The following is a 16151-nucleotide window of genomic DNA, read 5'->3' on the forward strand; positions in this document are numbered from 1 at the left end:
CTCCCCGGATTCCAGGTGGAGGCCTGATGACAGGCCAGAGGCCAGGAAGCATCGCAGAAGTAGAAGCCGGAGAGCTACAGCCCGTGTCCTCGGAAAAGGCAAGTGCCGGAAGGGAGGCCATGGAGCCCAGCACTAGCCGGTGTGGATGGGCCCCGGCGAGAGGGGGATGGGTGGGGGTGGGGCAGGGAGGCTGGCCTGGCTTGACTCCTTCCTTCTCTTTGCAGCTCCTTGCTGTGGTCTGGAGGAAGCAGCCGCCTGGGTTGCTGGGATCCCCGAGGTTGGGTCAGGACCCTCTAGGGGGCAACTGGGGCTTGGGAGGGAGACAGGGCGAGTTACAGAGTGGCCCCCGTCTGGGAAGAAGCGTCCGGGCACCTGGCAGGAGATAGGATTTAGGCAGAAACCAGGCTGGGGGCAGCTTGGTTAGGGATCACCACAGATCCGAGAACGGTCTGAAACAGGTCTCAGGGCCAGGCCCCAGGCAGGGGCAGCCAGCCTCAGGAGGGTCGTTGGTTAGGTGGCACTCATACCTAGATGGGCTGCCAAGGTCATAGACCCATCCCATAGTAATGGAGACCCCCGTAGCGCGTGTCACCCTCCACTGTGGCAGCTGGAGGGAGTGTGAGGGTCCAGGGAGCAGGGTCCCCCATTGACAGGGTAGGGAAGGGTATGCCAAGCCTTCAGCATTTCTCTAAGGCTGAGCAAGCAGGTCCAGTGGAGAGGCATCCTGGCTGGTCTGCAGGTGAGAGCTGGTGAGTAGGAGAAACTCGGGGCCGTTGGATTCAGCCAGAGACAGATGCTCCACCAGGCAGCCAGATCCTGCAACTCAGTCGGAAGCCACTGGCATTTGCCAGACAGTGAAAGGAGAGGGTCAGTTCATTGTGCTCTTGGCCTGGGGCAGGCAGGCAGCCTGCCGTGCCTTTATTTAAGGACCTCTGGGTGATTGGAGACAGGCAGACAGCCTGTCGCCTGGAAATGATCAAGTGGTCAGCCTGACCAAATTCAGGACAACTGAAGGGTCCGACTGGGCACTGTGTGACCGGCGGGTTGGAGGCTGTTGTGTGGCTGAGCAGGGTTGGCCAGCTGATGGGCCACACAGTTGGGGATGGTGTCAGGAGGTCAGCCTGACCAGCAGAGACGGCTGGCAGGAAGGTCACGGAAGGCCAGCCAGGCATGGTGCCACCTGGGCGCAGGCAGGTGGCGGATCTGAGTGGCCTGACACATTGGGTAGTCACTTATTTGGGCAGTGTGATTGTCAGGACAGTGAGGCAGGGGCCGCTGCAGGGAGCCATTTGGACATCTGCAGGGCCCCCCTGGAGGCCTCGGATGGCCACATAGGGTTTCCCTATCAGGAGAACCCCCAGATGGTCACAGTCCCCAAAGACAGCCAGACACCCAGGGACCCAGCCTCTCACAGTCAGTCCTCCCACCCGAGTGACCCCGATGGCGGCCTCCCAGCTGGCGGCGCTGGAAGGAGTGGACTCTGGTCCCAGGGTGCCCGGGGCCAGCCCCGGCTTCCTGTATTCCGAGGGCCAGCGGCTGGCACTGGAGGCTCTGTTGAGCAAGGGTGCGGAGGCGTTTCAGGCCTGTGTGCAGCGAGAGGAGCTGCGGCCCTTCCTCAGTGCAGATGAGGTCCAGGGCTTGGCAGCGGCAGCTGAAGACTGGACAGTGGCCAAGCCGGAGCCTGGCAGGATGGCAGACGGAGCCCCCACCACCGATGGGGATGCGGGCAGCCTGAGCTACTGGCCTGGGCAGTCGGAGCAGCCAGCACCCATCCTGCGGCTGGGCTGGCCAGTGGACTCAGCGTGGAAGGGCATCACCCGGGCGCAGCTGTACACCCAGCCCCCTGGAGAGGGCCAGCCGCCCCTCAAGGAGCTAGTGCGGCTGGAGATCCAGGCTGCCCACAAGGTGGGTGTCGCAGGGGTCTGGTGTCCATTTCCCAGACTGGGACGGGGACCAAGGCGTTCTCTCCCTTGTCCTCCTGGGACTTGCAAGCCCACAGCCCTACCCTAAAGGACCTACACCCCTGGGACCCAGGAGTCCACACCTTCCAGCCCCAGGACTCAGGTGCCTACACCCCCAGACCTCATCCTTCCTCTCAGAAAGGGGGGCCCAGCCGAGTGCAGTGGCTCACGACTGTCATCTCAGCACTTTGGGAGGCCGAGGCAGACGGATCATGAGGTCAGGAGTTCGAGACCAGCCTGGCCAACATAGTGAAACCCCATCTCTACTAAAAATACAAAAATTAGCCGGGTGTGGTGGTGGGTGCCTGTAGTCCCAGCTACTAGGGAGACTGAGGCAGGAGAATTGCTTGAACCCAGGAGGCGGAGGTTGCAGAGAGCCAAGATCGAGCTACTGCACTCCAGCCTGGGTGACAGAGCGAGATACCATGCCAAAAAGAAAAAAGAAATGGGGGTCCCTACGCTCCCTCAAGACCTGGGTGCCCTTAGGTATCGATGCCCCTTGAGACTAATTATGACACCCTCAGTCTCAGTCATTCCCTTATCCCCTCATCACCAAGCCAGAGGTCTCCACTCTCCCCCCAAGGAGGACCCAAATGTCCCCACTGCAGCCCTTGGAAAGCCCACTATGTACTTCACAGTCTTAGCGTCCGCCAGCTCCCATGTGAAGGGCTTCCCAGGGACTAATGTGGATCATCGAGCCGGAACCCTGTGCCGCTAGGGGGACTATTTTGACCACGGAGGCACGGGGCAGTTAAATCTCTTCCCTGCAAGTGGCCGAGTGGGGATTTGAACCCAGGCTGTCTGGTTGCTGAGTCAGGGTTTCCACTACTTTATGCTGCCTGCAAGATCCAGGCCTTCAGCACCTCCGTGTCCCCCAGGTTCGCCACGGTGGCCTAGCAGGTCAGCCCTCCTGCACCCAGCACCGAGAAAATTCCCCAAGACCCAGAAATGTAGTGGCCCACAGTGCCCTATGGGACATCCACCACTGATCTTAGCGCCAAACTGCCGTGGACATTTGGGCACCGCAGTGTCACAGCTCAGGGGACGATGTTCTGTGTTACAAACATGTGATTTGTAGGCCAGGCACCGTGGCTCATGGCCTGTAATCCCAGCACTGTGGGAGGCCAAGGCTGGGGGATCACCTGATATCAGGGGTTCCAGACCAGCCTGGCCAACTTGGTAAAAATATAAAAATTAGCCGGGCGTGGTGGTGGGTGCCTGTAATCCCAGCTACTCTGGAGGCTGAGGCAGGAGAATAGCTTGAGCCCTGGAGGCTGAAGTTGCAGTGAGCTGATATTGTGCCACTGCATTCCAGCCTGGGCAACAGAGCAAGACTTCGTCTTTAAAAAAAGAAACAAGAAAAGCCGGGCGCGGTGGCTCACACCTGTACTCCCAGCACTTTGGGAAGCTGAGGCAGGTGGATCACGAGGTTAGGAGATCGAGACCATCCTGGCTGACACGGTGAAAGTACATCTCTACTAAAAATACAAAAAATCAGCTGGGCGTGGTGGCGCATACCTGTAGTCCCAGCTACTTGGGAGGCTGAGGCAGGAGAACTGCTTGAACCCGGGAGGTGGAATTTGCAGTGAGCTGAGATCGTGCCCCTGCACTGCAGCCTGGGCGACAGAGCGAGGCTCCGTCTCAAACACAAAAACAAAAACAAACAAACAAAAAAAGCAAACAAACAAACAAAAAAAGCAAACATATGATTTGTGATAATAATTTTCCAGCATTTAGGAGCCGGAAATCTCGAGAAGGGGCTGGGGATCTCACGGAGGGGCAGCGTTTTGCTCATTCACACATCGGTGCGATTTGAGCAGCAGTGTATGTCTGGGAGTCTCCCCTTTAGCCCCCGCTGAATGTTAAACTCCCAGCCCCCAGAGCACTTCACTCCCAGATTCCGGATGTCAGGCTTCCCACACCCTCTGAATGTCCCCCGAACCAGCTTCCGTTCACACCTCCACCTCCCCTCTCCCCACCCCCAGCTGGTGGCCGTGGTCATGGATGTCTTCACTGACCCAGACCTGCTTTTGGACTTGGTGGATGCTGCCATGCGCCGCTGGGTACCTGTCTACCTGCTCCTGGACCGCCAGCAGCTGCCTGCCTTCCTGGAGCTGGCCCAGCAGCTGGGGGTGAACCCCTGGGCCACGGAGGTAGGGGCTGGGCCAGGGGGACCTGTGAGTCTCCATTCCCCTGGCATGGGGCGGTGGGGGCAGACCCTTCCATGGAGCCCCGGGTCATTGAGATGGATGCTAGCAGGGATGGTCCCCTGGGATCTGATGCCCATGGCACTGGGAAAGTGGGGTGGGCGTTCCCAAGCAATCTTGAGTCACTGAGTTTGGGTATCCCCAGGAAACGCCTGAGGGGTGATATCAGTGGCTCTGAGGAAGCCGAGACAGATACTTCTTTTTTTTTTTTTTTGAGATGGAGTCTTGCTCTGTCGCCCGGCCTGGAGTGCAGTGGCACGATCTCGGCTCACTGCAACCTCTGCCTCCTGGGTTCAAATGATTCTCCTGCCTCAGACTCCCCAGTAGCTGGGATTACAGGCATGTATCACCATGCCTGGCTAATTTTTGTATTTTTAGTAGAGACGGGGTTTCGCCATATTGGCCAGGCTGGTCTTGAACTCCTGACCTCAGGTGATTCACCTGCCTTGGCATCCCAAAGTGCTGGGATTACAAGCGTGAGCCACCAGGCCTGGGCTTGGACAGATACTTCTATGGAGTCATGGGTCCCTCCAGTTAAAACCAGCCTGGAGGGAGCCTGAATCCATGCAGTGGGCCTCAGCAAGGGTGTGCCGTCTACTCCCCACACCAACAGAACATGGATGTCCGCGTCGTGCGGGGCTGCAGCTTCCAGAGCCGCTGGCGACGGCAGGTGAGCGGCACTGTGCGGGAGAAGTTCGTGCTGCTGGACGGCGAGAGGGTCATCTCAGGATCCTACAGGTGTAGTCCTCGCCCTGCCCCCCACCTCCCGGCTTCCTATACCCCACTTTCCCTCAGTGTGCTCAGAGAACAGCTGGCATCCCCTGCCCAGTCCTCTCTTTTCTCATCTGTGTAATGGCCTTCCCTGGGGACTTTTCCCTGGGGAGGAGATACGTGCGGCGGCCGGACCCGGTGCTGGTCTGTTTAGTGGTCTTGGGTAAGTCTGCTTCTCTTTGACCTGGTGTTTTCTCATCTGGAAAACTGGGCAAACAGTTTAGGGGTGGATTGGCACCTGGATTGGGGTCTAAGCTCTGCCTTGGGTAAATAACTCCACCTGTCTGAGCATCTAAGAAAATGCCCGGGCGTGGTGGCTCAAGCCTGTAATCTCAGCACTTTGAGAGGCCGAGGCAGGCAGATCAGCTGAGGTCAGGAGTTCAAGACCAGTCTGGCCAACATGGTGAAACCCTATCTTCCCAGCTACTTGGGAGGTTGAGGCAGGAGAATTACTTGAATCTAGGAGACAGAGGTTGCAGGGAGCCGAGATTGCGCTGTCGCACTCCAGCCTGGGAGACAGAGCAAGACTCCGTCTCAAAAAAGCAAAAAAAAAAAAAAAAAAGGAAAAAAAGAAACTGCAAATAATAACAGCACCTACCTCACAGGGTCACAGCACAGTCGGGGAGGAGAGGCATGTGGCCTCTGGGACCAGACGGCCTGGATTCAGTTCCCCATTGTGTGACTTCAGGCAACTTACTTCACCTCTCTGTGCCTCAGTTTCCCCCTCTATGTCACGGGCTGATAGGGTTAGAGCCTCTAGAAGCAGGTCCCTCAACAGGGGTAGCACCCACACTTGGGCTGGCTGAGTCTTTGTGGCGGGGGCAGTTGGGTGTACTGTGAGAGACTGCTTGACATCTTCAGCCTTGACCCAGCAGAGGTCAGTAGCATCACACGCCCCATACCCCCAGCTTTCCCTGCCAATTAGAGAACCGAAAACCTCTCCAGACAGCAAAGATGCCCACTGGGGAGCACAGGTGCCTAGCTGAGAACACTGGGCAGGAACAGTGGCTTTCAACCCTGTGCGTGCACCAGAATCCCTGGGAGCGTTTGTTAAAACACAGATTTGGGCTGGGCATGGTGGCTCACGCCTGTAATCCCAGCACTTTGGGAGGCCAAGGCAGGCAGATGACTTGAGGTCAGGAGTTCAAGACCAGCCTGGCCAACATGATGAAACCCCGTTTCTACAAAAATACAAAAATTAGCCAGGATGATGGCGGGTGCCTATAATCCCAGCTACTCAGGAGGCTGAGGCAGGAGAATCGCTTGAACCCAGGAGGCAGAAGTTGCAGCGAGCCGAGATCATGCCACTGCACTCCAGCCTAGGCGACAGAGCAAGACTCCCTCTCACAAAACAAAACAAAACAAAACAAAACAAAAAAACCCACAGCTTTTGTAGCAGATAATTCAGGAAAAGGAAGAGGAACAAGAAAAATGGCCGGGCGCGGTGGGTCACACCTGTAATCCCAGGTGGAGGTTGCAGTGAGCCGAGATTGCACCATTGCTCGATTGCACTCCAGCCTGGGTGACCAAGCAAGACGCTGTCTCAACAAAAGAAAAAAAAAAAGGAAAAGAAAAAGCAAACGGAAAAAGATTGGGCATGGTGGTTCACGTCTGTAGTCCCAGCATTTTGGGAGGCTGAGGCAGGAGGATCACTTGAGCCCAGGACTTCAAGACCAGCCTGGGCAACATAGCGGGACCCCATCTCTACAAAAATTTAAAAAAATAAAAATTAGTCAAGCATGATGGAGCATGCTTGTAATCCCAGCTACTCAGGAGGCTGAGGTGGGAGGATCACTTGAGCCTAGGAGGTAGAGGCTGCAATGAGCCAAGATTGCACCACTGCACTCCAGCCTGGGCAGCACAGCAAAACCCTGTTTCACAAAGAAAAAAAAAAAAAGAAAGAAAAAGAGAAAATAATACACAGCTTTTGGACCCCACTCCCATTCATCGTGCCTGGAACAGGGCCTGAGAATCTGCATTTTTAGTAAGTTCCAACTTGATACTGCTGCTGTTTCTGGTCCAGGGACCACACTTTGAGAACCCACTAGAGTTGAGACCAGAATGTTTGAAATGTCTGAAATGTTTGAAAGAGTGTTTACCTTCCCAGCTTTGCGTGAGGATTCAGTGGCATGTAACATAAGACAGTCTTGGCCGGGTGCCGTGGCTCACACCTGTAATCTCAGCACTTTGGGAGGCTGAGGTGGGAGGATCACTTGAGCCCAGGAATCTGAGAACCCCCTGGACAACATAGCTGGATCTTATCGCTACAAAAGGAAAAAAAAAAAAACAAAACAAAGGAAAAGGAAAACAAAGAATGCTCCATGAATATCAGCTGTCATTTATTATGAGATATATATATATATATATATATTTTTTTTTTACCATATTTCATGGACTCTAAGGTGCCACCAATGGAGAGAAGCAATGATTGAAACGTGAGAAGCTCTGCATCTTAGAACCGGTGGAATAGAGTAGTACAATCAAACCCCCAGGCCGTGCTCCCCTGCCGCTCACTCAGGCCTGGGGGTGCTTCCCTGAGCACCGGGCTCCTGGTGGACAGCCTTAGAAGAGATGAAGCCAGGGCCGCAAGAGGTTGTCCAGGGCCTCTCTGGCCATTTAGTGGGAGAAGGAGACGGGGACGTGAGGAGTGGCGGATCTGGGAGAGCAGTCCCAGGCCTCGTCCTCCCTGTTGGTCACAGCAAACGTGGAGGGAGCAGCATACCCAGCCCCAGTGCCAGGCTGGTGGTGGCCCCCACCGTCTGGCTGCTCGAGGAGCCCAGAGCTCTGTTACACAGGCGGCCGGTGCAGCAGGTGGTGGTGAGGCTGTAGGTGACGCCCCTGTAGCTGACGGGTTCCGCCCGGCCGCAGCTGGTGGCTCGCAGGCAGCCTTTGTTGATGACCGGACCGGTGCCTGGGGCAACCCCCCGGCCTGTGAAGCAGTCCTCGTCATCGCCACAGCGCATGGAGGTGCCGGGACACTGCGTGGAGTCAGTGAGCTCACAGAAGATGCAGTCCTTGACGCTCGTCGTGCCTGGGGGCAGAGCCATCACCAGAAGCAGCAGCCAGCACAGGACCATGGCGGCCTGGCGGCGTTGACGCTGCCCCAGCCAGGCCGTGGGCTTCCCAGACCTCCTGGAACTGCTGAATGAAGGACCTCCGAGGACTCCTCCTGCCCACGGGACTTTGGCCCTGGTCCTGGCCTCCCAGGGTCAGCGCCTGGACTGTCCTCTGTTCCCAACGCCCTGTGTCCCTCTAAGTCCTGGGGATAGAGGTGAGCCGGTGGCTGCTGTCTGACAAGAGTCTGTGAATGGAATGAGTGATCTCACAGATCCCTCAGGGTTCCCACTGGCTGCTCTGGGGATGAGGTCATAGGTGAGAGGAGGGGGTGTCACAATCCAAGGGGTAGCCTGTCCTGCCAACCTGCCAGGGCACAAGAGGGCTCTGCCACCTCCGCCAAGGTGAAGACGCCCTGAACCCAGAGAACGCTGGCCGCAAGCTTGTCCATATTCTCTGTGCCGTACCCACCAAGGGCTTGACTTCAGCCTCATACCTCCCATGGTGACCCCATTTTCCAGATGGGCAAACCGAGGCTGGGGAAGGGAACGTGATGTATCTGGGGTCCCCGAGCCAGGATGAGAGCCAGGTTCATTGAATTCCAAAAAGGCTGGGAAAAAAGAGGGTGTATTAACTGAGCATTTACTGTGTGCCAGGATTCATGCTCAGTGCTGGCTTGCTTTTATTTTATTTTATTTTTTTGAGACAGAGTCTTACTCTGTCACCCAGGCTGGAGTGCAGTGGTGTGATCTCAGCTCACTGCAGCTTCTGCTTCCCAGGTTCCAGTGATTCTTGTAACTCAGCCTCCTAAGCGGTTGGGACTACAGGCACGTGCAACCACATCTGGCTAATTTTTGTATTTTTAGTTGAGACAGGGTTTCACCATGTAGGCCAGACTGGTTGTGAACTCTTGAGCTCAAGTGATCTGCCCACCTCGACCTCCCAAAGTGCTGGGATTACAGGCGTGAGCCACCGCGCCACGCCTGGCCCTTGGTGCTTTCAATAACTACTGTGATGACAGGAAGTGTTAGGGCACTGGTTCCCACAGCTCACAGGCTCTCAGCAGTGGCCACATGCAGGGGGCTTGACCCGTGTTCAGTCATTTGAATCTTCCTATGTTTTATTTATTTTTTAATTTAATTTTTTTTTAAAGTTGGCTGGGCACAGTGGCTCACAACTGTAATCCCAGCACTTTGGGAGGCCAAGGCGGGTGGATCACCTGAGGTCAGGAGTTCAAGACCAGCATGGCCAACATGGTGAAACCCCATCTCTACTAAAATACAAAATTAGCTGGGCGTGGTGGTGGGCACCAGTAATCCCAGCTACTCGGGAGGCTGAGGCAGGGAGAATTGCTTGAACCTGGGAGGTGGAGGTTGCAGGGAGCCAAGATTGTGCCACTGCACTTGAGCCTAGGCAACAGAGCAAGACTCCATCTCAAAAAAAAAAAAAAAAAAAAAAGTATCTTGCCCTGTTGCCTAGGCTGGAGTACAGTGGTGCGATCTTGGCTCACTGCAGCCCTGACTTCCCAGGCTCAAGTGATTCTCCTCCCTGTGCCTCCAGAGTAGCTGGGACTACAGGCGTGCACCACCATGCCCAGCTAATTTCGTAAAATTTTTTGTAGAGATGGAATCTTGCTACATTGCCCAGGTTGGTCTCAAACTCCTAGCCTCAAGCAGTCCTCCCGCCTCAGCCTCCCAAAGTGCTGGGATTACAGGCGTAGCCACCGCACCCGGCCTTCCTAGGTTTTGGCTCCATATTGCAGATGAGCACCGCAGGGAGCAGCAACATGGACAGCTTGGTGCACAGCCAGGGCTGACTAGATGGCAGTCATTCTAGGAAGCAGCTGGGTCTTAAAACAATCCCTTTTAGTGTCCAGAAGTGAATTCCATCTCTTTCCAAAAGGGAAAACTGAGGCATTCAGATGTTCCTAAGTGGGGACCAGGTAGAGCCTGGGTTTAAACTCCAGTCTGATTCCAGATAAGTTTTTTGTTTTGTTTTGTTTCGTTTTGAGTCAGAGTCTCGCTCTGTCGCCCAGATTGGAGTGCAGTGGTGTGATCTCGGCTCACTGCAACCTCCGCCTCCTGGGTTCAAGCAATTCTCCTGCCTCAGCCTCCTGAGTAGCTGGAATTACAGCATGCACCACCATACCCAGCTAATTTCTGTATTTTTAGTAGAGATGGGGTTTCACCATGTTGGTCAGGCTGGTCTAAACTCCTGACCTCATGATCTGCCTGCCTCAGCCTCCCAAAGTGCTGGGATTACAGGCGTGAGCCACAGTGTCCTTTTTTTTTTTTTGGAGGGGGTAGGGGGAAGGGTCTTGCTCTGCAGCCCAGGCTGGAATGCAGTGGTATTATCACAGCTCACTGCAGCCTCAATTTCCCAGGCTCAGCAGGGCGCAGTTGCTCATGCCTGTAATCCCAGCACTTTGGGAGGCCGAGGCGGGTGGATCACCTGAGGTCAGGGCTTCGAGACCAGCCTGACCAACATGGTGAAACCCCATCTCTACTAAAAATACAAAAAATTAGCCGGGCATGGTGGCAGGCGCCTGTAGTCCCCAACTACTCAGGAAGCTGAGGAAGGAGAACTGCTTGAACCCGGGAGGCAGAGGTTGTAGTGAGCCGAGATCATGCCATTGCACTCCAGCCTGGGCAAAAAGAGCAAAACTCCATCTCAAAAAAAAAAAAAAAAAAGATTTCCAGGCTCAAGGGATCCTCCCACCTCAGCCTCCCAAGTGGCTGGGAGTACAGGTGCGCACCACCATAGCTGGCTAGTTTTTTGACTTTTTGTAGAGACACAGTCTTGCCATGTTGCCCAGGCTGGTCTCAAACTCCCGGGCTCAAGCAACCCTCCTGCCTCAGCCTCCCAAAGCGTGAGTCACCGTGCCTGGCCCTGATTAGATAAGTGTCTTAACTTGGGCTGTCTTCACTCCATCCCTCCTGGGTACATACTTCAGTTGTCCCATTCTACAGACGGGGAAGCTGAGGCTGGAGAGGTCAGGACTCGCCTGAGGGCCTACCGTCTCCCCTGGGACTTGGCTGGGGATGGGGGCGGGGCTGGGCCCTCAGGATTGGAGACCCTGATCCCCCTGCTCCCCAACCCCCAGCTTCACGTGGAGTGATGCACGCCTGCACCGAGGCCTGGTGACCCTGCTGACCGGTGAAATTGTCGACGCCTTCAGCCTTGAGTTCCGGACGCTGTACGCGGCCTCCTGTCCGCTCCCACCTGCTCCCCCTCAGGATCCCTCGGTCATGGGGGGCCTGCAGCGGGGCCGCAGCCCGCACCGTGTGTCCCGCCGTCGCTCCGTGGCTCCCGCGTCGCCTCCGCCGCCTGACGGCCCGCTGGCCCACCGCCTGGCCGCCTGCCGCGTCTCCCCTGCCGCCCCGGGGCCGGCACTCAGCGACATCCTAAGGAGCGTGCAGCGCGCCCGGACCCCCAGCAGCCCCGCGACCCGGCCCAGCCGCTCCCTGTGGGACCTAAGCCGCCTGTCCGAGCTGTCTGGCTCCAGTGATGGGGACAACGAGGTGAGATTTTGTGGCTGGTACCAGAAGAGCATGGAGCCCAGGAAGGGGAAGGCGTTTGCCCAGGGTGGTGCAAGCCAGGCTCCAGGGACCCTGCTCCCAGCCATAGAGCAGGAAGCGTTTCCTGAGGGCCTGAGCCGCTAAATTCCTAATAGCATCGTTTGTTGACTTGCTGTATGCGGGGCAGGTGGGCGCTGGGTGGCATGGGGCAGAGACAGGAGAGCCCTGGGTGCACATCCTGGCATGACACACTAGGTGGGGGGAAGCCGAGGACCTGACTTCTCTGAACCTCAGCATCCCCATCTAGGAACGGGCGGAGCAAGGGCACTCATTCTGAGTTTGGTTGAGGGAGGAATCCACATGGTTAAATAAAAGTAGAGTAGTAATGATAACAACAATACATTCTGAAACAGGGAGTTCGAGACCAGCCTGGCCAGCATGGTGAAACCCTGTCTCTACTAAAAATACAAAAAATTTAGCTGGGTGTGGTGGTGCACACCTGTAGTCCCAGCTTTCGGGAGGCTTAGGCAGGAGAACTGTTTGAGCCAGGGAGGTGGTGGTTGCAGTGAGCTGAGATCGTTCCACTGCACTCTAGCCTGGGCGACAGAGCAAGACTGTCTCAAATAAATTCCTGAAGTGGAATTTACTTATTTTGTGATATCCTCATCCCAGGCCAGGAAGGCTGAGAGATATATATATTTGAGACAGGGTCTTGCTCTGCAATGTCCTGGGAATCAGGAATCATCTCCCTCCATCCCAGGCAAGGAAGGCTCCTAACTGGAGAGGAGATGGGGGATGGGCAGGGGCAAGGTCCTCACCTTCACCTGGTCCTGAGCACCACTGGGGAGGAGACAGGGGATGGGCAGGGGCAAGGTCCTCACCTTCACCTGGTCCTGAACACCCTCACCCAGCATCCCCTCCCTTGGCAAATATTTGCTCCCAGCTGGCAGATGCCAGCGCTTCTGGTTCCACCCCAGCTGCAGAGGTGGGGACCCAGTTCCTTGCCCCTCTGTAGGTTAGGGGGTCCCAGGCTTGCCCTCTCACTTCCCCCCTTCCCTCTCGGGCTCCCCACACTGTCCTCCTTGCCTGCCTCCTCCTCTGCATCCCTCTCCTTCCTGTCCCTCCTCCTGCTGCCTTCCTGCTTCTTCTTGCTCATGTCGTCCTTCCCCTTTCACCCCCTCTGTCTACTCTCTCTCCTTCCTGGCTCCCCTCTTCCCTCCTCTCCTTCTTTCTCCTCCCTCACTTTCTCCCTTACCCCTTCCTCTTCTTTTCTTTTCTTTTTTTTTTTTTTTTGAGACGGAGTCTCGCTCTGTCACCCAGGCTGGAGTGCAGTGGCCAGATCTCAGCTCACTGCAAGCTCCCACCTCCGGGGTTCATGCCATTCTCCTGCCTCAGCCTCCCAAGTAGCTGGGACTACAGGCGCCCGCCAACACGCCCGGCTAGTTTTTTGTATTTTTTAGTAGAGACGGGGTTTCACCATGTTAGCCAGGATGGTCTCGATCTCCTGACCTCGCGATCCGCCCGCCTCGGCCTCCCAAAGTGCTGGGATTACAGGCTTGAGCCACCGCGCCCGGCCTACCCCTTCCTCTTCTTTTATCTTTTTTTTTTTTTTTTTTTTTTTTTTAACAGGGGCTCCCTCTTTCTCCCCGGCTGGGGCACAGTGGGGTGATCTCAGCTCACTGCAGCCTCAACCTCCTTGGCTCAAGTGATCCTCCCACCTCAGCCTTCCAAGTAGCTAGGATTACAGACCTATGCCACCACGCCTGGCTAATCTGTGTGTGTGTGTGTGTGTGTGTGTGTGTGTGTGTGTGTGTTTTGAGACAGTTTCACTCTTGTTGCCCAGGCTGGAGTGCAATGGTGTGATCTCAGCTCACCACAACCTCCGCCTCCCGGGTTCAAGGATTCTCCTGTCTCAGCATCCTGAGTAGCTGGGATTACAGGCATGCGCCACCACGCCTGGCTAACTTTGTATTTTTAGCAGAGGTGGGGTTTCTCCATGTTGGTCAGGCTGGTCTGGAAATCCTGACCTCAGGTGATCCACCCACCTCAGCCTCCCAAAGTGCTGGGATTACAGGCATGAGCCACCACACCTGGCCTAATTTTTGTATTTTTTGGAGAGTTGAGGTCTCACTGTGTTGCCTAGGTTGGTCTTGTCTCGAACTCCTGAGCTCAAGCAATCCTTCCACCTCGGCCTCCCAAAGTGCTGGGATTACAGGCGTGAACCATGTCTAGCCTCCATCTCTCTCCTCCCTCTCTCCTCTCTTCCCTCCCTTCCCTCCTCCATCATCTCCTTCCATCTCCCTCAAATCCTTTATCACCTTTTCTTTTTTTTTTTTTTTTTTTTTTTTGAGATTGAGTCTTGTTCTGTCGCCCAGGCTGGAGTACAGTGGCACTATCTCAGCTCGCTGCAGTCTCTGCCTTCTGGGTTCAAGCGATTCTCCTGTCTCAGCCTCCCGAGTAGCTGGGATTACAGGCGCCCACCACCATGTCAGGTTAATTTTTGTATTTTTAGTAGAGACGAGGTTTCACCATGTTGGCCAGCTGGTCTTGAACTCCTGACCTCAAGTGATCCTCCCACCTTGGCCTCCCAAAGTGCTGGGATTACAGGTGTGAGCCACCATGCCTGGCCGTCTATCACTTTCACTGCTTCTCTCTTGCCTCACTTCCTGCCTTCTCTGGCTCTCCCCCAGGGCCCCACCTCAGCCTCCTCTCACCTCCTTCTCTTTCCTTCCATAGCTCAAGAAGTCCTGGGGTTCCAAGGACACCCCAGCCAAGGCTCTGATGAGGCAGCGGGGCGCTGGAGGAGGCCCCCGCGGGGAGGTGGACTCCCGACCTCCCTGGGGCGGTGCCCTGCCCCTGTCCCCTGCCCACCGCCTCCGCTATCTGTCCCCAGCCCGAAGGCGGTTCGCTGGGGATGCTACATTCAAAATTCAAGAGCCCAGAGGCGTCAGGCCGTCAGACTGGGCCCCGCGGGCAGGACTTGGGGGGCAACCCTGAACAGGAGACCAAGCCAAATCTGCTGGCCCACCCAAGGAGCAGTGCCGGACAACTGTCAGCTCAGAGCCCCCTGCCTCGATGCCCTGCCTTGGACAAGGCTTCTGGACTCAGCGTCTGTAAAGCAGGAGGGATGTTTTTCACTTGTTCTGCAACTTGGGGCCAGGAGTGGTGGCTCATGCCTGTAATCCCTGCACTTTGGGAGGCTAAGGTGGGAGGGTTGCTTGAGGCCAGGAGTTGGAGACCAGCCTGGGCAACATAGTGAGACCCCATCTCCACAATAAATAAAACAAATTAGTTGGGTGTGGTGGCACACACCTGTGGTCCCAGCTACTCTGGAGGCTGAGGTGGGAGGATCGCTTGAGCTCTGGAGGTGGAGGCAGCAGTGAGCCAAGATCACGCCATTGTACTCCAGCCTGGGCAACACAGCGAGAGGCCATCTCTTAACAAAAAAAAAAAAAAAGGAAAAAGAAAGGCTGAGCAAAGTGGCTCACTCCTGTAATCCTAGCACTTTGGGAAGCCGAGGCAGGTGGATCACCTGAGGTCAGGAGTTCGAGACCAGCCTGGCCAACATAGTGAAACCCATCTCTACTAAATACAAAAATATAGCTGGGTGTGGTGGTGGGTGCCTGTAATCCCGGCTACTTAGGAGGCTGAGACCAGAAAATTGCTTGAACCCGGGAGGCAGAGCTTGCAGTGAGCCGAGATCACGCCACTGCACTCCAGCCTGGGTGACAGAGCGAGACTCCGTCTCAAAAAAAAAAAAAGAAAATGGACTTGGGCAAGCCCATTGCCTGCACTGGACCTCAGTGTCACAGCTGAGAAAATGGGCTGGCAGCGTCCCCCAGCTGCGGATCCTAAAGAACACACACGCAGCTCCTGAGGGTCAGGCCTTCCTGATGAGGGGTTCGGCTGAGGCCCTGAGCTGGAGCTGTGGAGGGGAAGATGGGGAGTCGCTGCCATGCACACTGTGCTCAGGAGCTGTGGGGAAACTGAGGCATGGAGCTGAATACTGAGGGACTGGAATGTGGTACAGCCACAGCCACAGGCGAACGGGGTGGGTGGCGGGACTTTCTGTGGGCGCTGACAGGGCGGGTCTGCCGGAGCTCCCCTTTACGTCTGCTTGGAATAAAACCACTTCATGCCAAAAACGTTCGTTACCACAGTCTGGCTCTGCATCCAGGAGTCCATAACCCAGCCCCCTCCTCCCTCAGACCCAGGGGTCCAGGTCCCCAGCTCCTCCTCCCTCAGACCTGAGACTCCAGGCCCCCAGATGCTACTCCCTCACACCCAGGAGTCTGGGCCCCCAGCCCCTCCTCCATCACACCCAGGAGTCCACGCCCCCAGCCCCTCCTCCCTCACACCCAGGAGTCCAGGCCCCCGGCCCCTCCTTCCTCAAACCCAGGAGTCCAGGTCCCCAGCCCCTCCTCCCTCAGACTCCGGAGGCCAGACCCTCAGCCCTCTCCTCCCTCAGACCCAGAAGTCTAGGCCCCCAGCCCCTCCTCCCTCAGACTGAGGGGTCCAGGCCCCCAGACGCTCCTCCCTCAGACCCGGGAGTGCAGCCTCCCAGCCCCTCCTTCCTCAAACCCAGGGGTCCAGACCCCAGCCCCTCCTCCCTCAGACCCGGGAGTCCGGGCCCCCAGTCC

At 56.4% G+C, this 16151-nt stretch overlaps 2 protein-coding genes across 3 annotated transcripts; one reads left to right on the plus strand and one right to left on the minus strand.

The window, feature by feature from the left end:
• Positions 1-227: 227 nt before the first annotated feature.
• On the plus strand, positions 228-14808 carry SACK1E (scaffolding CK1 anchoring protein E). Its single transcript, XM_017864370.1, has 5 exons — positions 228-1905; positions 3947-4114; positions 4782-4906; positions 11097-11514; positions 14248-14808. Exons 1-5 carry the CDS (start codon positions 1441-1443, stop codon positions 14506-14508), a joined length of 1437 nt encoding a protein of 478 aa, XP_017719859.1. The 5' UTR covers positions 228-1440; the 3' UTR covers positions 14509-14808.
• SPACA4 (sperm acrosome associated 4) lies at positions 6811-8570 on the minus strand. 2 transcript variants are annotated; one of them, XR_001883857.1, is made up of 2 exons: positions 7322-8570; positions 6811-7203 (listed from the first exon to the last, which is right to left on the minus strand). XR_001883857.1 is itself a non-coding variant. In XM_017864371.1 (1 exon), the coding sequence occupies exon 1, from the start codon at positions 8014-8016 to the stop codon at positions 7633-7635; it is 384 nt and encodes a 127-aa protein (XP_017719860.1). In that variant the 5' UTR covers positions 8017-8570; the 3' UTR covers positions 7258-7632. The 2 variants fall into 2 exon arrangements, 1 of the variants encoding a protein (XP_017719860.1); XM_017864371.1 differs by lacking the exon at positions 6811-7203 and having other exon boundaries at positions 7258-8570.
• Positions 14809-16151: the final 1343 nt, after the last annotated feature.

This window comes from Rhinopithecus bieti, unplaced genomic scaffold (genome assembly GCF_001698545.2).
Source record: "Rhinopithecus bieti isolate Rb0 unplaced genomic scaffold, ASM169854v2 scaffold_75559, whole genome shotgun sequence".
NCBI classification, from domain to species: domain Eukaryota; kingdom Metazoa; phylum Chordata; class Mammalia; order Primates; family Cercopithecidae; genus Rhinopithecus; species Rhinopithecus bieti.

What these genes read in the sequence shown, in the direction of transcription:
- SACK1E (XM_017864370.1), top strand. Translation starts at nt 1,441, where the DNA reads ATGGCGGCCTCCCAGCTGGCGGCGCTGGAAGGAGTGGACTCTGGTCCC. An exon ending in AGATCCAGGCTGCCCACAAG is followed by an intron (nt 1,906 to 3,946) that starts GTGGGTGTCGCA and finishes CCCCACCCCCAG; the next exon opens with CTGGTGGCCGTGGTCATGGA. An exon ending in GTCATCTCAGGATCCTACAG is followed by an intron (nt 4,907 to 11,096) that starts GTGTAGTCCTCG and finishes CCCAACCCCCAG; the next exon opens with CTTCACGTGGAGTGATGCAC.
- SPACA4 (XM_017864371.1), bottom strand. Translation starts at nt 8,016, where the DNA reads ATGGTCCTGTGCTGGCTGCTGCTTCTGGTGATGGCTCTGCCCCCAGGC.